This window comes from Rhinopithecus roxellana, chromosome 6 (genome assembly GCF_007565055.1).
Source record: "Rhinopithecus roxellana isolate Shanxi Qingling chromosome 6, ASM756505v1, whole genome shotgun sequence".
In the NCBI taxonomy this organism is placed as follows: domain Eukaryota; kingdom Metazoa; phylum Chordata; class Mammalia; order Primates; family Cercopithecidae; genus Rhinopithecus; species Rhinopithecus roxellana.
The window spans coordinates 128856733-128875341 of NC_044554.1; the positions used below are offsets into that span (position 1 = coordinate 128856733).

Consider the following 18609-nt stretch of genomic DNA (forward strand, 5'->3'; position numbering starts at 1 on the left):
GACCCCTGTCTGGTAGTAATAGCACCATGCATAAGCCCTGCCTACAGGCCCACCGATGCCTCGGGCCACCCAGGGCTGCCAACTCTGAGTAGATCACATCTTTTTAGGAAAAACCACTGACAAAAAGTGATGGTTTGTCCTAAGTTGGTGCATTTCTAATTCTGAAGCTGATGGGTGCTTTTCTCACTTTCCCAGAGCTCAAAAATCAATTTGACATTTCTAAAATTACATTTTGAAGGAAATGAATCTATAACGTACACCAAGAGCCCATGCCAGCTGGGGAAAGAAGGAAAAAGAATTGTCCCTGCCTCCCTCCCTTAAATTTGTATATTCTTTAAATTTTGGCTGGCGGACAGGGAAGGGAGCCTGGTGGACCACCCCACCTGGATTGGCAGGAAAGCTTTCCAGGAACAGGTGCTCTCTAAATCTCCCCAAAGGGTTCGGTGCAACTGTGATTCAGACCAGGCTCCCATCATGAAATGAAAATGAGGCACAAGTGGGAGTGTACAGGAAGAGGGTATGGTACCTTTGTCTTCTTCATGCCAGGGCCAGTCCTTGGGTGGCTGAGGAGGGTCTGGGAGGTGGGTCTTGGAGGAAGCCCTTTGGCACGGCAGGCACGCAGGCCACTTAAAAGAGAATCAGGCAGCAGCTGCTGCTTCTTAAACTGAAAAGGTGGTCCACGGGCTTTGCGTGAGTCCGGATCAAAACACGCGTATCAAAAGGGATCAAGAGGCTGGCCAAGCGGATTGCAGATAGAAAAGGGAATTGAATTTTTCATTTTTTTTAAGGTTAAGAAAATTTGGGGAGAAAATGCCTCCATGTGCAATTCTTTCCTTTTCTTTGTAGGGAAGCCTGTCCAGCTACTACAATCCTCTCCCCTCTGCCTACAGAGCAACTTTTAAATGCCACCTGTTAGAATTTAAAGTAATCCATTTGATATAGATGAACCCCACCTGTGTTGCTGTCCCACCCTTTTCCCCACCAAGCTCTCTGGGCCTCCAGCCTGGATGGAGCGAGTCAGGACCTCCTCCCTCATCTTCTTACTGTGGTTGCAGGGTTTTCACAGCTGCAAATGTGAACCAGGATGAAACTAGGACTGAGTCCACATTCCACACAGGGCAGCTTGACTCCTGCAATCATTAATCCATTGCTGACAAAGTGACTGCAGGGTGCTGACTGCTGGGGAGACAGAGATTTGGAGAAACAGGGAGACTGTTCTTTGGGGTCATAGCACCTAGTGGTAGAGGCACATGCATAAAGCACAGTCCTTGTGAGTCTAGGGCAAGCACCATCCTAGTGTTCCTGGACAAGATGGGAGAGAGGCAGGAAGGGAGGGCAAGAACTTATGAAGTGTCAGGGAAAAGTGAGGGCTGGTTCCTCACAGGAGACCTGGGGGGTGCACTTGGAGAGGTCCTTGTGGAGCACGTCGGCTCTGGGTATGCTCGGGAAGGGTAGGTGGGGTTGTGATGGCATCCCAGGAGATGTGCACAGCAAACGCACAGGCCCAGGGTGGGGAGCAGAGGCTGGGGGTACAGCAAGGCCTCCTGTGTGAGTGCAGGAAGGCTTATAAGGTGAGGTCCTGGTGCTGAACTCTTCATATCCTCAAAGCCCACCAATGCCAGGTTGAGGAATCTGCTAAATGAGATTCTAACAAAGGAGACCCCCTGGATAGCTTATGGTAGGCCTGGATGTGAGCAGAGTTCCGTGAGCTCCCTAACATGCCCCATTTCACCTGCAGTGCACTTTCCTGTGCAGAGAAAGAACACCTCAACAGTCCCCCATCTCCAGTCCTCCAAGGTGTCTTGTAGGGACAGAGGTGATTGCTGTGGCCAGGCCGTTCCATGAGCCATTCCTGTGTGTATTTCAGGAAGTAGCCCCAAGAAGCCCTTTCAGAGCTGGGCACTGAAGCTGCAGGAGTCCAGGAGAGACCTCCTGGCCCAACCAGGCATGTGGAACCATCTCCTGGGGCAGTCTTGGAGTCCACTCCTACTTTGGGCCTCTAGTTCATTGAAAGGGGTATACATGGGCTTCCACAGATGTGTGTGGGCCCTCAGCAGGTCACCTGTGACATGCGTGGCAGGGAGAGGTGCCAGCTCTGGGGTCTCTAATAGTGGTAGAGTATCCGAGCTGCCCAAATGTAAAAGTGTGGCTCCCACCCATCTGATCCTTCAAGCCCCATGTCGTCCTGCTTGCTGCTGCCTTACCTGGGTGGTGCACGGGGTCAAATCAATAGCTTCAAGGCTGCAGTTGGGACCCATCCTTCTCCTCTGTCCCACTCCAGTCCCCACACCCACACCCAGGGCACTTTCCTCAGCACATCACTGAGTCCCCACAACAGACTCCATAAACTTGACTTTGCATGTCAAATATCTTTTGTTTAATTAAAAAAAAAAAAAAAAACAATGTCACAAGGGGCTTCAGAAATACATGCTTTTGAATTCCAGCTACGAAGAGGACAAAAGGAGACAGTGGTATCTGCAAATATGGCTGCTTTCCATAGAAAGGTTTGTGCCTTGGAGAGAAGCCCAGCTCCTCTACCTGTGTGAGAACACGTGGCCCACCAGGCACCTGCTGTGGGGACAGTGTCTTTGGTTGGCCAGAGCTTCATCCAGAGCTCACTGGAAGGTGGCTTGGCAGGAAGGAATCTTCCTACAGCCCTCCTCCAAGTGGGACAGAGTATGGGGGCAGAGAAGGAGGCATCTAAGCTTTGCTAGTCTCCTGCTGCCTCTGAGGCTTCAGGACACGTCATTCAAACCTACCATCAAAGTAGGCTTCTGATTTCAACTTGGATTTCATGGTAGCCCAGTGACACCGCAGCAGCCATGATGGGATGTAGGCAGGAGAGCGGCGGCCTGGAAACCGCTTCTAGACAATCCTGTATTGTTTAGATCCACATAGAGACACACGAAAACCCTTTAAACCAAATAAGAGTAAATAATTGTACCAATATAAACAGGGTCGTTGACCCTTTCATTTTATTAAAATGGCACGTAATTATTAAAACAGCATACTGATCACTTTATACTTCTGCTACCGCCGGGGGAGCTGCTGGGGGCGGCATGTGAGTGCCCTCCCGAAGAGTACAGATTCATGCATTGAGCAATTCGTGTTCTTTATCGGTTTTCCCAACAGCATCAGGATTTGAGAGTGGGTCGAGGTCAGCGAAGAGGCTGAACCAGGCAGTCAGGTCTGAGGCAGCCTTAGCAGGTTCTGGGGAGAGAAGAGGAAACATGAGCAAACCCACCTTCCAAATGGCCGCCTCTGCCATGCGGGATGCAGGCAGGTCCAGGTCATCTTAAAATGCAAGATGTTCAATCAGACAAATCCCTTTGCACTCTGTCTCTGGCAACGGTTAGGGAATTCCAACTCCTGTGGCTGGTTGGCCAGTTGGTTAACATTTCCAAACCATGGCCTGAAGCTCTGTGAATAACAAGCTCTTGTGTTAACAAACTCCCACCTGCACCCCAACCCTACTAATGGCCCTCGGCCATGAAAAGCTGCTCAAACCCTCAGGCCCTGCCACTTCACCATAACCAGGAAATAGCATAGTTATTTCAGAAATCAGAATGAATGGCTGAGAAAGCAAGGGGCTTTCCACTGCCTGCTGGAGGAATCTTTTCAAATCTGATGGGTCAGGAGAAAGATTATGGCCACTCTTTTTACTCATCAAAGCAGCAGGCCCAAAAGCGTTTGGCGTTCAGGCCTGGCTTCTCCTCTTCTCTCAGGGTCATTGCCTTCTTCAATCCTTTCCTGTCAAAAGGAGGGCCCTGACATGCCTTCCCTTCTCCCAGGGGGTCAATTCCCCTCACTCTTCAGCCTCATTGGAATATTCCCTTCTGCTCTTCCACCTAAACACCTGCCGTAACTTCCTCAATACCACGATTATACAGCCAAATTATTTTCCAGATGAGGAGAACATTCTCGAAAGAGTGCTTCATGCAAGTTATTTCTAAATAAGACTGAAGGCTTTGTTTAAAAGACACAAATCATTCCACATGAGAATCTAAGTTCGGTGGCTTGGATGACCTGTGCCTTTTTTCTTCTCCAACAGGTGGGAGTGTCAGAAACACGAAGAAAATGTCTCTGATGGGTGATCCTTCTAGCTGAGAGCAGCTAGGAATGTGCTTGCCATCTGGCTGAAAAGAGTCTCAGAAAGTATTGGTAGGACAAGTTGCTAAAAATGGTTAGTGAGGGGAAAGAAGCAATGGGATTATATCAATATAAACAGGGTCTTTGATCCCTTCATCAAAATGGCACTGAAATGCTAAGATAGGGTACTGACCACTTTATACTTCTGATTCCCCTCCCTTTCTCTTTTTGTAAAAAAAAAAGTCTTGTAGATATCAATGTATCTACATGTAAAAATCAGTGTATCTATGATAGTGAGAAAACTATATCAAGACTAGTTGGTAATATGCAAGTTATTACTATGTAACATTGAATTCCATGTGCAATTAGCCCTGGAATCACCTGGTTTATCTTGATATGATTATCTGAAACAAGAGAGCTCACTATAGCTTAGTTGGAGGGGGAGTGGGCAGGGTACTGCCTAAAAAAAGGGAGTCACTCATCTTGCTTTAGTCGTGAAGGAGGTGGCCCAAGGAAACTGTATGGGGCATGACTGATTTCACTGGATTAGCCCATCTCTATTCTTGCTAGAGGATATTAAAATATCTTAAAGATGACTCCAGTGAAAATATGCTACACGCTTGTTTCCCCTTCCTTCTAACCTCCTCAAGGGTCTTAGGAGGTCCTCCGAGTGTTATCATGGCCTTGCTGTGAGGAGCCAGTGATTGTGCTTTGGGACAATCGTCACATTCCCCAGGCAGCCACTGTTGGAGACAAAGCAGGTGCAACTTATTTGCATGACACTTAAAAGAACATCATGGGAACACTTTTTGATGATAATGGAATAGACACTTCCTTTAACTTCCTGTGGCCAACAAGAGAAAGTCAGTGATGACCAAAGAAACAGAGCTAGAGCTGCAAACACAGATGATATCTTCAGTTGAGCAGAGGCTCCCTTGGGGACCTGTCCCAAAAGAGAACAGATCTCATGAACTTGAAACGACCTCTTTTGACAACTACGAAACCTGGCCCTTTCTGAGGAGCACAAATTAAATGCCCTATTTGGTGATGGCAATGGTATTTTTGGCTAAAAATTGCAAACCTCAGAGGCCTTTCATACCTTGGTATTTCCAACCAAACTTAGGGACTACCCAACCACATGTAGATATTTGACTCATTCACATTAGGTACAATTTGATAAATGGAATTATGAATGAGGACATTAAGCCAGAAAAAGAAGTCAGAATGTAATTTCTGGGATTATGCAAAATTCTCCATCTCACAGCCCTGCTTTGAACCCTAGAAGTTCAAATGGAAATCAGCAAAGTAGTACAGAAAACGGGTTAGGCCACTGGAAAGGAAGGCAGCTGTCATTTCACAGAGATAAAATGCTGTTTTTACCTTTCACTGCAGGGCTGTTGTCATTTGGACTGCTTGTCTTTGGTACTGGCCATGGAGTAAGAGGAGGATTGACATTGTTCTCTGACCAGCCTAATAATCAAAACCAGAGCATGCCACATCTAGAGAAGAAGTCACATGGACCCACCAGTTGATGGCCATGTTCATGGTTCTCAATCATGGTGGCCTCCGAATAAAAATAAGACATTTCTCCCATGTTCCTCATACTGGAATACATTTGAGGAGACAGGAGATATGCATCATCAAACCCAATCCAAAAATATGAAAAATGAAGGAAAAGGTTAGATTCTGAAAAGGAAACAACAATTGCTATGGATAAGGCATCTTAGCTTTTTAGCTTTATTTATGCCCATTTTTCTTCTCAAGCACAATCATTTCATGATCATACCAAAGATTATCAGTGGTGCTCTAACGAAAGCAGGTGCTTTGTTTTTCTGTCACAAATGGGGAAAAGCTTAAAAAAGAGAACACCATTAAATGAAGCAATAGGACTAGTAACTGCACATTTTCTCAACTTTCAATATGATCCAGTCCTTTTATTTTCTACACAGCTAATATAAATTGGGAGATTTAATTAATACAGATAAGTAAATGACAGTCCAGTCCAAATATATGTGGGGGAAAGAAATCCTTCTTTAACTTTATGCCTCCCCCTTACAATGGTATTTGGCTTGTGATATGGTTAGGCTTTGTGTCCCCACCCAAATCTCACCTTGAATTGTAATCCCATGATCCCCATAATCCCCACTTGTCAAGGGAGTGACCAGGTGGAGGTAACTGAATCATGGGGATGGTTTCCCCCATGCTGTTCTCCTGATAGTGAGTTCTCACGAGATCTGATGGTTTTAAAAGGAGCTCTCCCCCATTTGCTCCACATTTCTCCTTCCTGCCTCCTTGTGAAGAACATGCCTTGCTTTCCCTTCACCTTTGCCATGATTGTAAGTTTCCTGAGGTCTCCCCAGTCATGCTGAACTGTGAGTCAATTAAACCTCTTTCCTTTATAAATTATCCAGTTTGGGGCAGTTCTTTATATTAATAGCAGTGTGAAAATGGACTAATACACCTTGTATAACCCAACCACATGTTCTATAATGCCCCTTGTGCCCTGCCTGCCCCAGAATGGTTAAGAGGCATTCAGCACTCCTGTTTTAGGGACAGCAAACCTAGTTCCACACAGCATTTACTGTCTGTCCTGGAGGTTTTGGCATGACTCATATTTAATGCAGAACTTTACCACAAGCTTCTTTGCACCTCTGCTTTCATTCTATATATGCAAGTCTTATCTTCTCAATGAGACAAGGAATTTCTTGTTTTTCAGTTTGCTCCAAAATACTTAACACAGCACAGGTAGATGTTTGCTGATTAAGTGGATTGTTGATTCTCACTATAAAATGTCGACCATCAGAGGATGCATCACTGTTGGGATCATTATGCTTAAAACTGTTATCCTTTTATTGGGATACTCTGGTCACAGCGTTTTTTAAGGAAAAGATTTGTATCTGATAAGGCCTTCAAGAGAGATCATGTTTGAAAGGGAGAGTTCAGATGGGGCAGTAAAACCAATGTCCAGAGCAAGAATGCCACTCCGTACATGGCACAAAAAGTATAGGATTTAATGCCACTTGTTCACTCTGCCATTCTAAGCTTCAGACTTTCCAGTGGACTTCATTATAGAATTATACTCCATTTCTTAGTTTATATTTTCATCTCATCTCCTAGAGTCCTGAGCCCCTGGAAGCCAGGGACAATGTATTATTCATCTTTATATCCTTTAGTGCACTGAATGCTACACAATGGGTGTTCAAATATATGACTATTACATTAATATAAACAGAGTACTCTTTTAAACCGTGAGAAGTACACTTCTAAAGTATTACTTTAAGAGATGGCAAAGCAGTACCTGGCACATATTCAGTATAATAATAACATGCACTGGTTGAAGTATTTCAGTTTAGGCAAATGGCACAAACCTCACAAACTTATTAATTAAGACTAACTTAATCAAACAGGCGGCCTGTGACCTATTTATTGAATCTAGAACAATGAAAAAATATGAAGCGTTCTAAAAGGCATTGTTATTCATTGGAAAGGTATTTGAACAAATACATAACAGAATTCACAAACAATCAAAAGCACTAGACTTGGAGGGAGCTATCTGGGACCGCAGAAATATTCTAACACTGGACTGTGGTGAAGGCTGCACAATATAAAGTTACCAGAAACCCTTGAGCTATTCTCTTACAATGGGTGAATTTTTGGCATATAAATTATACTGCAATAAAACAGTTTTTTAAAATGACCAGTATTTGGTGTAATCCAGGAATAACATAACCTCCCTGGTTCCTAGAAAATTGGCCCCTGACCATTTTCTTTCTAGACCCAAATCACATAAAACAGTGGTAAATGTGGAAAGTTACAGTTGTGGTTGCTGTGTGTGCCAAATAATGCCGATCATACTGAATCTAACTGGTAACTGTCACCCTTTCCTGCAATCCTTCTCTAACACTAAGTGTACCCAAGACCCACCTGTCCTCCAGAGCCCATGCCACCTTTCCCCTAACCCCTGCAGCTTGCCCTCAGTCTCTCAGAGCCATGGTTCTCACAATGTGTGTCCTCAACAGAGGCATGAGCATCACCTATGTGCTGGTTAGAAATTTAAGTTCATGAGCCATTGCTGACCTACTGAATCAGAATCCCTGTGGGTAGAGCCCAGGAAATGATTTTAGCAAACACTCAGTGATTGTTATGTAAGTAAAAGTTCGGGAAGCACTTCCTTATCTGGTCACTGAGGCTGCCTAAGTCACCATTTCGATTAGAATCACAGGATGCCTTTCGGGCCAGTGTGAGGACTAGGAGAGAGGTTCACCTAAGAATCAGAGGGGCCCACTTCAGGACTCCACACCCCCAGGCAGCTGACTCCAAATCTTGCAGCTTTACGCTCTTCAATCCTATTGTCCTCTGACAGAGTTCCTGGAGGGCCCACACTTCCAGAGAGAACTTGAACTGACTCAGAAAAGCCAGGTGACAAGTAGAGAAGTCAACCCCTCCCTGATCTCTGTATGCTATGTGACACAGTGGGAACTCAAACAAGGTAATTCTTCCCATTTCAAAAATATGCATGACACTCAGCTGCAGAGAACACTGGAAAAAAGAGGCAGACTCGCAGCATTATAATTTTCAAAGTATGACATGAACACATTCCTAAAAGGAGGCAGAAATCAATTTATACGTCAAAATGGAGCTCACTTCCCATCATGTAATGTGCATGTTCTTGAAAAGCTATAAATAAGTGAAACATCTATGTATCAAGTCATGCTTTAAAAGAACCCAGAGGCTGGGTGTGGTGGCTCACGTCTGTAATCCCAGCACTTTGGGAAGCCAAAGCAGGCGGATCATTTGAGGTCAGGAGTTCAAGACTAGCCCAGCCAATATGGTGAAACCCTGTCTCTACTAAAAATACAAAAATTAGCCGGGTGTGGTGGCGGGCACCTGTAATCCCAGCTACTCGGGAGGCTGAGGCAGTGGAATCACTTGAACCCGGGAGGCAGAGGTTGCAGTGAGCTGAGATCGCGCCACTGTGTTCCAGCCTGGGTGACAGAGTGAGAGTGCATCTCAAAGATAAAAAAATAAATAAGAGAACCCAGGAATACAAATTATATTTTCAAACATGTGATTTAAAAGATGATAATGGCAGATTCCTTTATAGACAAAACAGATATCTTCTACTTGAATTCCTTTGTAAGTATGGATTTTTAAATACTGTTCACCTGAAACACTCAGGAACCATACAGTGAACACCTAGAATCCATGGATTTGGGGGCTTCTCTGCAGCAGAGGATGTGAAGATCATAAAGCCTGAAGACATCCCCTCTTTGGGAGCTAAGATGATGGGAAGAGCACACCTCAGAATGTTCACAAACACACACAGGGCATCATTACTCCCTTTCCCCATGGTGTGAAGCAGAAACGACAGCCAGTCTGCCAAGTCACATTCTTTTCTCAGAACAGTTATTAAGCATCAGTCTAACAATTCGACTACATGAGCATGAAGAGATAAAATAGTATGTCTATGACACCAACTATTTATGGAAAAAAAAGCAAATACTAAGCTCAGCTACAGTTTCAACCTCATTCATATCACTTTGGAAATTATTTAGGAGAAGGGTGCAATGAGGGTAATTACGGATTGAATGCCAAGCCAGATTTCAAATGTCTTGGCTTCTGTCAGGAAAAAATGCTATTTAAAGAGAACTTAGTGTTGCTAATATTCCCATAATTGCCATCAACTGTTCTCTAGCTGGTGTGAGTTGGCTGAGGCATTTTCAACATGAAGGTGTGGCTAGAAAGATGTCAGCCCATCTCAGAGTAGTTCTGTCAGGAGAGGGGTGGTGAAAAGTGAGCGACCAGGGCAGTGAGTTCTGTGAACAAAATGACTACCCTAGCTTTCAGGATCCTTTGATATGTCAAATGTGCTACCCATTTGTAGGAAACATATAAAATGTTCTTAGAGCAACGCTGCCCCCCATACTCACATAAAGGAAAACCTAAATCAGCCAGGCATAAGGCTGGCCAGCTAGAGCAGCAAGTGAAGCCAAAGGACACCGTCCAGAGCTGCGCTTTGCCGTGGGTGTCATTTACCAGCTGGGAGAGCCAAAGCCCTGGGCTGGGCGGGGATCACAGGCTGGAGAGCTCTGCTTGGGGCTGCCTGTGAAGGGGAGAGTGGGAACACCACAACCACGTGGCCAAGCACCACCCTGACACCCACAGTTAACCCTCAGGCCTAGTTTCCATACCTGCAAGGGGGAGATAAAATGTCCTGCCTCATTTGGGGGTTGTCTGGATAAAATGGGATCTTGTAGATGAAACCAGGTAGGAGAGAGGCTAGAGAGCAGGCCCTCAGTAAACCTAAGCTGAATCTGGGAGTTTGTAAGCTAAGTAGATGGCAGGAGTAACCCCTGAGGGCATCATCTTCAAGGGTTCCCATTTTAGGACTGGTTTCTTTTCATCTAGTGTCATTTGTCAGTTGTCCTCTCCCCCACTTCTTGCCTGATATCCATCCATCCATCCAGCCATCCAGCCAGCCAGCCAGCGAGCCAGCCAGCCAGCCAGCAAGTACTTTTGTACATTTACTGTATTCCAGGCACTGAGCTGTGTTCTGGAAATACGATGGTGAGCAACATAAATATGGGCCCTGTTCCCATGACGACCTCGAGCGAGAGACAGAAAATGGAATCAGAATGAGATCCTGTCATTTGCAACAACATGGATAGAACTGGAAGACATTATGTTAAGTGAACTAAGCCAGGCACAGAAAGACAAACTTTGCATGTTCTTACTCATTTGTGGGAGCTAAAAATTAAAACAATTCAATTCAGGGAAATAGAAAGTAGAATGACGGTTACCAGAGGCTGGAAAGGGTGGTCGGGGTGGGGGTAGTAGGGATGGTTAGCGGGTACAAAAATCTAGGTAGATAGAATAAATGTGATCTAGCATTTGATAGCATGACAAGGGTGACTGCAGTCAACAATAATGTATAGCACATTTAAAAATAGCCCAAAGAGTATAATTGAAATTATAATTGAAATGTGTGTAACACAAATAAATGAGAAATGCTTGAGGTGATGAACACCCCATTTACCCTGATGTGATTATTACACATTGCATGCCTGCATCAAAATATCTCACATACCCCATAAATACATACATCTACTATTCCCACAGAAATTAAAAGTTAAAATAAAGTGAATCAATTTTACAATAAGGTAAGGGGAGAGGAATGATTAAGTACAGGTTGTCATGGACATGGGGAGCAGAAACACCCTGACTGCTCAGGCGGGGGGACTCAAGGAAGGCTCCTCAGTGAGATGACATTGGAGCTGAGATGCTGAAGGATGAGAAGTTAGCCAGGTAAGACAAGCAGCATGCTGCAGAGGTGAGTGGCATGCTCTAAGGAGAAGGGAGAGCATGTGCCAAGACCCCATGGTGGGGACAGACGGGTGCACTGAAGCTTGATATGGCTGGAGTCAGGCGTACTGATAGCACACGTGGTTCTCCAGGGAAGCAATGCCACAAAGACAGCTAAGCAAAGATGTGGGAGGTGTGCACAGTGAGGAGACAGTCATGTCCTAAAGGACCTTATAAGCCATGCTGAGGAGTTTAGACCTTATTCAAATGGTGGAACAAATGCAACAACTAAGCAGGTCACAAGGCCTTTCTGGGGCTCCTTGATTCCCTGATCTATAAAACGGGTATGGAGTAGATCAAAGTTCCTTCTGTCGACTAAATTCTGCAGAGCTCCAAGGCCTGCAAATGCTCCTCAGCAGGCGGAACTCAGTTCCATTGCCTTGTGCTAAGAGTGCCTGCTCTGCATTCAAACAAAAAATACACCCCATGGTCTTTTCCCTCACATGATTCTGAGTACTGGGAATGTCAGTTACCTGGAGCCAGGCTAAGCCAGGAATGGCAGGAGCTGAGCACTGTTTGATGAAAGGTAAAATGGAGATAACCCGAAGCCTGACATTATATTAGCCTTAAATGGAAATCCACCCAGATGGCAACGGCATCTCAGAATTTGGTAAAACAAAAGAATATTGTGAAGGAACACAAGGCTGTATGTTTTTGGGAATTTGGAACAAGATTCCTAACCTTGGTTTGCAGAGTCCTAAATTAAAAGATGTCCTGATGCATTTATTTTGAGCCGCTGGTAATCTTTCTAGTATCAGTGTCTACTTCTAAATTTTGGAAATGGGTAGAGAATTGAGAACATCAACTCTAAGGCCTCTCAGCATCGCCTGACTCCAGCTCAGGTGGCCTCTCTGGCTGGCTCTCCTCCTACTCACACAAAGAGGCCTCAGGAAGGCACAATTTTCTCATCACTGCATGACGCAGGAACCCCCACCCCCTATCATGCTGATAACTTCAGTCACTCTTAGAAATCCCACCTAAAATTAACTTCATCTTCTCATTTTCAGCACAAGTTGATTCTACATGCATTCCTTTGTTTCGGACTCTTAGAGCTTAAAGTAGGAGGAAAAGAAGATGTCAGTGTTCTCCAAATCCCCCTTTCTCTCCATTTCCCCAGGGGACTGGGGACAGAACAAGGACACAGGTCAAAGAAGAGAGGTAGAGAGGTAGAAAAGCAGGGGAGAGTCCAGGGAGACGACAGAGGAGGAAACTGAAGAGATGAAGGAGGAAGATGAGGGGGAAATGTGGATTGTGAGATGGGTTAAGGGAGCTGGGGAGGTGGCCCAGAGCTTGCAGTTCAGTCCTGGTGCCTGTCCCTGAGGACTCGGTGCCCCAGTCTCTCACAGACAGCCAGGACAACCTGAGACTCAGCAGGGTTGTGCCAGAGTGAATGTGGCTGTTGGCACACAGGAACATGATTTCCTAGGACAATTTCAATTTCAAATATTCTATTATGGAGCATCGTTCAATTTTTGGTGGACTTAGCCTCTGTCTCCCACACCCATTCCTCCTTTATGGCTCCCCAAATGTCTCCATCCCTGTGTGCGACCAGGATGCCCAGGCCAGGGTGTCATTACAAATTCTGCCCCTCTGACGGCTTCCAAAGAGATGCCTGAAGAGCCCCACTGGGAAATCCCTTTTGCTATCAGAGACTGTACTGAGAGGCCAGAGAAGGGAATGGTAAAAGGCATGGATTCTGGAGTCAGGCTGCCTGGGCTCAAAATCTGGCCTGCCCATTAACAGGAGTGTGATCTGGGGCACATCACTTAACTACTGTTCCTCAGTTTCCCAGGCAATAAAACGGGTAATAGTAGCTGGCTGGGAAGGGTGCAGGTGAGGATTAAAGTTCATCCATGTGAAAAGCACACAGGACAGTTCTTGGCACACAGCACGTGCCACACCGAGTGCTGGCTATTATTTTACAATCTACAAATTGTAGATTCACTGAATCATACAATTTTAGACCTCAGCATCTCTGCAGTGGGAACTAACCGAGGGGTAAGAAGATAACACAGGGATAAGAAGCTAAGTCCATGACCTCATTTTACAGATAAGAGGTAAAGGCCCAGAGAACTGAAGGGGCCTGACCACCAGCTTCAGAGTGAGGAGGGGCGGGGGAGATTGCAAGATAAAACCCAGGCTCTGAACTCCTCCCCAGTGTTTCACTGAGCCAGGATGCCAAATAGTCTTTTTATTTTTTTGATACAGGGTCTCACTGTGTTGCCCAGGCCAGAGTGCAGTGGCATGATCACAGCTCACTGCAACCTCCACCTTCCAGGCTCAAGCAATCCTCTCACTGCAGCCCCCCAAGTAGCTATGACTACAGGCATGCGCCAGCATGCTCAGTTACTTAAAAAGAAATTTTTTTATTTTTTATTTTTTGTAGAGATGGTGACTCACTATATTGCCCAGGCTGGTCTCAAACTTCTGGCCTCAAGCAATCCTCCTGCCTCAGCCTTCCAAAGTGCTAGGATTACAGGTGTGCGCCACAGTACTCGGCCAACCCAATGAGATTTTCTACTCTGTGTTTAGTTTGACTACTTAGTCATTTAAGTGGTTTATTGAAATAGGTCTTTGAGATTATCTGGTTGATCAGGGGAAGCAGTTTCAATATAGGGTGGCCAATGTTTAATAATAATTAGTAAACTATTATATATAACTATTCATGTGTATAGATTTTTTTTTTTAATAGAGTTTCCTTCTCTTGCCCAGGCTGGAGTGCAGTGGTGTGATCTCTGCTCACTCTGCTTCTCGGGTTCAAGTGATTCTCCCGCCTCAGCCTCCTGAGTAGCTGGGACTACAGGCGTGCACCACCACTCCCAACTAATTTTTGTATTTTCAGTAGAGACAGGGTTTCACCAGGTTGGCCAGGATGGTCTAGACCTCTTGACCTCGTGATCCGCCCACTTTGGCCTCCCAAAGTGCTGGGATTTCAGGGGTGAGCCACCATGCCCAGCCATGTACAGGTAGATTTTCTAGGCCATGGATGCAGTGAAAAAAAAATCTCAAGTTAACATTCATCCTTTCCTCTTTTTTAAGGGGACTGAGGGTCCTGATAGAAACCTAGAAGGCAAAATTTGACAACAGGATCAGTTATGGAAGCATAATGTCCATCCTTCATTTGTAACAAACACGTGTTGAAGGATCAAGGATCCCTGAAATGGGAGCAGCTGCTGGGAATCTGTAAGTGTGGCAGAAGCTGAATGGGCTGCCTTATTTCAACCACCTAGGTTTGGCTTTTTTTCCCTCTATCATTTCAATTCTGTAGGTATTCAATTGGCAGCTGTTTGCATGCAAAGGAAATAGTACAGTAGTTACAAGTTAACTCAGTTTTTTTTTTTTTTTTTTTTTTTTTTAGAGACAGAGTCTCACTCACTCTGTCACCCAGACTGGAGTGTAGTGGCATGATCTCAGCTCACTGCAACCTCTGCCTCCTAGGTTCAAATGATTCTCCTGCCTCAGCCTCCTGAGTAGCTGGACCTACAGGTGTACACCACCATACCCAGCTAATTTTTGTATTTTTAGTAGAGACAGGATTTCACCATGTTGGCCTGGCTGGTCTCAAACTCCTGACCTCAAGCTATCTGCCCACCTCGGCCTCCTAAAGTGCTGGGATTACAGGCGTGAGCCACCATGCCTGGGTGGTAACTCCTTTAACACTGACCTTAATAGAATCCCAGCAGAGGAAATAAAACTTTTAGCGGACAGAATGACCCTTTTTAATAGGAAATCAGATCATGTTACTCTGTGGCTCAAGATGCTGTGATGGCTCCCAGTTTTACTCGGGCTGAAAAAAGGTCTAAGTTCTTCCAACAGCTATGAGTCCCTGTATGGCCTGGCCTCCTGCCTCTGCATCCTCTGAGCATCCCTCCCCCTTGCTTAGTTGGCTCCAGCCAAGTGCCCTTCCTGAAGACCCTTCACTGTACCAGACACGTCCTCACCTTAGGCATTGGCACAGGTTGTTCCGTCTGCCCAGAGCTCCACATGGTTCATTCTCACCTCCTGCAAGTCTCTGCTCAGATCTCATCTTCCCAGTAAGAACCTATTCAGTTGTGCAGGCTGACCTACTACCCTGACAGTCCCAACACTGCATTATCCCCAGGCTCTACTTTTTCCTTTTCTCCCTAACATTGATCACTTTCTAGCCTACTGTGCAATTTGCTTATTATTATGCTTATTATTCTCTGCCTGTCTGCATCCTGTTACAGTGTGAGTTCCAGGACAGCAGACAGCCTTGTCTGTTTTGTCCTCAGCTGAATTCCCAGTGCCTGGCACACAGTGGGGCCCAGTAAATATTTGTTGAATGAATGAGAGACTTGCTAAAGTGCTAGTAGGATGGCAACCTCAAATGAGATTTTGTTGGCCTGAGTAACAAATGGCCTCCCTTTGCAGTTCCTGTTTCTTTTTCCGTAGCATGAGCTTGTGTTTCTCTCTCCCTCTCAGAACACCTCCCTCCTTAGACCTCAATGTGGTTTGGTGCCTTTCCCACGTATATGGGGCAACGCTGAAGTGCAATTCCCCATGGCCGCTGCCCTTGTCATAGCTCTCAGGCATAGTTTGGCAGCCCCACTGTGGGCACTGAGATGAGCTTCTCTCACTTTGCCTGCTCAGGAAGTGGGCGTGGAGCTCTGACTTCTTGGCTGTCTGCGGATGTGTGTGCATGGGCTCTTACAATGACTGACAGTCACCCTGGCTAAGCAGGAACACAGTAGCAGGGGCTCTTGTGTTTCCAAAGCTGAGGATCTGAGTGAGGTTCGTTCTGCAACACACCTCAGTAGCCCTAAGATATCACTTGAGGATCTGGGCTCTGCCTCGACTCTCTCAGGACTTGGTAGCACCTCCACCACAGGTGGGTGGGGATGAAACTCTCGTCAGTTGGCAGCCTTATTCATTTGCAGCCCCCGTGAATGAGGTGGTGAAACCTGGGGTGAAACTCAGGGTGGAGAAACATTTTTGGATTTCATTTATCCCTGCTCTCTCTACCTCCATTACTGCAAATAAATGAAATGGCTATGAAACCAGACTCCCAAAGGAAGATAAAAGGAGTCATGTATTTCATTTAAAAAAAAAAAAAGAGACTTTTTTTTTGTCTTGCCCACCAACTCTTGTGTCCATGATCTCATCTCCAAAGACCTGAGGTTTTAATAGCCCATAATTACTTAATCATTCCAGCTTTACCGTTTTGTTCTTAGCTTTAAGTGCCAGATAAACATGTTGTTTATTAGGGAGACAGCCTAAATTCATAGAAAAACCAAAACAGTTTAAGAATTTCTTAAGTGATTCCTGTTTTACACTTAGAGTCACATGAAAGAAGGAAAAAGTGTTGAAATACTAAAAAATGGTTTCCTTTGTGTGTTTAGAAACTCAAACTTAAAAATTTAAATTTCAACCTGAGTTTCAGGCTTTGCCCTGTAAACCAATGTGTTCTAGTGCTAGCAATTCTCAGCCAGCACTTGGTTGGTGTACCTTGAACCCTTACTGATGTTGACAACCCCCCCAGCATTTTTTTTTTTCCAGAGAGTCTCACTGTGTTGCCCAGGCTGGAGTGCAGTGGCACGATCTTGGCTCACTGCAATCTTTGCCTCCTGGGTTCAAGCGATTCTTTTGCCTCAGCCTCCTGAGTAACTGGGATTTGGGATTACAGGCATGTGCCATCATGCCTGGCTATTTTTCTTTTTCTTTTGTACTTTTAGTAGAGACGGGCTTCCACCATTGTTGGCCAGGCTGGTCTCGAACTCCTGACCTCAAGTGATCCGCTCACCTTGGCCTCCCAAAGTGCTGGGGTTACAGGCATAAGCCACCACGCCTGGCCTGACAAACCACTTCTGATCAGTGTGGAAACTCTTATTTTTTCTGTGGCTGAGGAGGTACTGTTTGGCCCTGTGTTTTGGGCAGAACCAGAAGAGCGGAGATAGTTGGGGGTCCTCAGGGGAGAGGTGGATCAGAACAGAAGGGGAGCAGAAGTGCAAGATAAGACGTAGTCTGCAAAAATAGTGAAGAAGCCCCGTGCAATGTCAGTCAGCACCCAGGAAGAGGGCATGCTTATGGGAACGTGGAGAACTCAGGGCGGAGTGGCCAAGTCAACAGGGCCTTGACCATGAAAGCAGTTTGATCCTCTCAAGTATGCCACAAGTCGTCTAAAATCAAAGGATGACAATATGATTTAGAACCACTCCTCTAACCTTTGATGTTAACACAGGGGGAGAATTATGAAAAGGAATGTATTTTAAACCCTGCAACATAAAGTTGGAATGTGATTCTGAGTCTCCAGTTTAAAAGTAAGTAAAAATAGAGAAAACATTAAAAAAGACAAAGAAGGAAGAAATGTGCTTTTGGATTGAAAATAAAAAGAATGAACAAACAAAAAACCCCATATCGATCCCCACCATACCTACCTTGTAGCGAGGCCTGTAAGTCTTTCATATTTTGGTCTAAAAGCTGCGAAGGAAGGAAACCTGAGCCTGTCTGGGGCTTGGGGTCTGGCTCTCCCAGGGCCATAGTGGGCGCTGCTGGCTCCTTCACTTGGCCGTCCCCAAACACAGCGGCCCACTCTTTGCTGAACTCGCCCTCTTCCAGGGAGGAAGCATTGAAGATCTCACTCAACAGCAGCAGGTCATCTTTATCAGCACCTTCGGGTTCTGGGGTCCCTGCCACTGGTCCCAGGCAAGCTGAATGAAGTAACAGAGAACAAAACATCACCATGGAGGGCTCAAGCCCTCAGGAATCAATGCTGTAGGGGCTGCGAAGGGGGAGACTGGGTGATGGCTGGATTTAAGAAAAAGGTCATCAAAATATAAGTTCATGCCATTATTATAGCCTCTCTTAAGAGTTTATAGAATTAAATTTCTAATCCCATGTTCCCTTGTCCCCTGTCCTCCAAAGCAAGTTCAGTTTCTGGGCATCAGACTCTAGGGTTTTGCTTTTTCTTTAATATAAAAGCAAATTTGCCAAAACATTTCTCAGATATGAAACAAAGCCAAGATTGAAAACGTGTTGGAGATCTTAGTTCCTTGTTTGTATAGCTTCCCAAATCTTCCCACGCAAGCCCTCAATACACATTGCCTGGCTGGAACAGCAACACACCATGTGGCAGCCTGTCTTACCACCCAGGATGGGGAAAGAACCTTCACCATGCCCTGGTCCAGGGCACGACAGGGA

General features: G+C 45.5%; 1 protein-coding gene across 13 annotated transcripts in view; it reads right to left on the reverse strand.

Annotated features, from left to right (window-relative positions):
* Positions 1–2354: 2354 nt before the first annotated feature.
* The window catches only part of ICA1 (islet cell autoantigen 1), a 162705-nt gene continuing 146450 nt past the window's right edge, over positions 2355–18609 (reverse strand). For all 13 annotated transcript variants that reach the window (XM_030933015.1, XM_030933022.1, XM_030933025.1 and 10 more), the window contains 2 exons: positions 17847–18119; positions 2355–3210 (listed from right to left, as the gene is read on the reverse strand). In XM_030933015.1, coding sequence (XP_030788875.1) covers positions 3089–3210; positions 17847–18119 — 395 coding nt within the window. In that variant the 3' untranslated portion in view covers positions 2355–3088. The remainder of the gene's footprint in view (positions 3211–17846; positions 18120–18609) is intronic.